This window comes from Scomber scombrus, chromosome 14, assembly GCF_963691925.1.
Source record: "Scomber scombrus chromosome 14, fScoSco1.1, whole genome shotgun sequence".
NCBI classification, from domain to species: Eukaryota; Metazoa; Chordata; class Actinopteri; order Scombriformes; family Scombridae; genus Scomber; species Scomber scombrus.
In genome coordinates, this window is record NC_084983.1 from 4,108,198 (window position 1) to 4,110,020 (window position 1,823).

At 50.4% G+C, this 1,823-nt stretch overlaps 1 protein-coding gene across 1 annotated transcript; it reads left to right on the forward strand.

Moving 5' to 3' along the window:
* Window positions 1-458: 458 nt before the first annotated feature.
* Window positions 459-1,331, forward strand: bhlha9 (basic helix-loop-helix family, member a9). The gene has a single exon (XM_062433791.1). The coding sequence runs from the start codon at window positions 459-461 to the stop codon at window positions 1,329-1,331; it is 873 nt and encodes a 290-aa protein (XP_062289775.1).
* The last annotated feature ends 492 nt before the right edge of the window (window positions 1,332-1,823 follow it).

Here is a 1,823-nt window from a genome sequence, read left to right on the forward strand (position 1 = left end):
CAATGTTTTGCTCATGTTTCATGCTGACGTGAAAGGTTGAAACTCTTCTGTGAGATCTTGTAAGTGATGTGAGGGAGAGTCAGAGTAGGAGGAGGAGGTGACAGTGCCATTTGCCTGGAGGGAGCCCATAAACCTGAAGAGGGAGAGAGAGAGAGTGCATCATTCCTCACAGGTGACTGTACCATGTGACTTCAAGAGCTTTAAAAAGCAGGCCAACCTGTCTTGGTGAACTACAAGTAATCACAAGGCAGAGGAGGAGTCGGAGGAGGAGAATACCTGGGCTGTCGGCACAGCAGCAAATACCGACAGCCCCACAAATCAAGCCGAGGAGTGCTCAGGGAGTGGGTCCAGCAGCCGGAGCAGCCTGCAAACACAGTACGGTGCAGATCTTCACTCCGACTACAACGCAAGAGCAAAGGTTTTACTCTGAATTGTCTGGTGTCTACGTTATTGACGAGATGAGTTGCAGCAGTGTTGCAGAATCAGAGTTCTCTGAGGAAGAGCTGGAGCTTGGTGTGCTGGACCAAGCCGAGGATGAGGGAAGTCCCAAGGATTCTTTCCAAGACAGCGATAGCTCAGCCAGCAGCCCAGGCGACCTAGAAGAAGGCCAGACCAAGAAGCGCAATCGACCCGTCCGCTCTAAAGCTCGTCGACAGGCTGCCAATGTCAGAGAGCGAAAACGTATTATGGACTACAACCAGGCCTTCAATGCCCTACGAGTTGCCCTGAACCATGACCTCAGTGGCAAACGGCTCTCCAAGATCGCCACCCTGCAGAGGGCCATCAACCGTATCTCTGCTCTGTCAGTATTCCTGAACTCAAACCCCCCCAGCAAGCCCTGCGCCCATCGGGAGTGCAACAGGTCGTCTACGGGACCGGCAGCGATGGGAGCATCTCGACTTGAGCAGCCCAGGGTTGCCGTTCCTCGTCTGGAGCATCAGAGTTACGTCCCCTGGCACGCGTCCATCCCTCACCAGATGCAGCCACAACAAGGGCCCCACCTGCACAGGCTGTCTGCAGATCCACACGTCTACATGGATAACAGTGTGTCGTCGTGCCCCCCATCACCACACTACCCCTGTTATCCCACCGATGGACAGCTTTACGCCTCACATGGACACTGCAGCAGCTCTCACGACCACCCGTCGAGTCCTCTACGATACCCTCAGATGGGTGAGGGGTTGGGGTACCAGCCGGGGATGTGGGCCTCCTGCACTCAGGGATACATGGACACTTTTGTGGAGCCGTCTCCAGCTATTGGGCTCCCGTGGCAGGTGAGCTACTTGCAGGAGCCGGAGCACAGCCTCCCTCTGTGCCCTGACATACTGTAACAGGCTACCTCCACCACTGTGAGCCCTGAAGACTGCTGTTATAACACCTCTGGACTGATGAATGATCTCAGGGAAAAAACCCCATGTGTGGTCTTTGTGTTTCTGCTGTCGCAATCAACTCAGTATTACAGTAACACTTTCTAATTGACACATGTAAATAAAAGTACAGTGGCGATCGAAACTGCAGAATGTTGAATATATTTTGATCTTGCATTTGAATATGTGACATCTAATGAATGTTTCACTGTCTGCTGTAGATAATTCAACCACGGATTTGTGTTTTAGTCATTCATTTGTCATCTTTTTGACTTCTGCAAAGGCTGAATTACTGGGAATGATGTGACATTACTAAATGTGTGATATCAAAAGTAGCTGAGTAAGAACATAAAGAACAGTGAGTAGACTACTCAACACAAGCTGCATAATTTACTTATGTACTATACAGTTACGTAACTTGTTCTCACAGTATGTTTTCTTTTAAAGTGGAAAGTG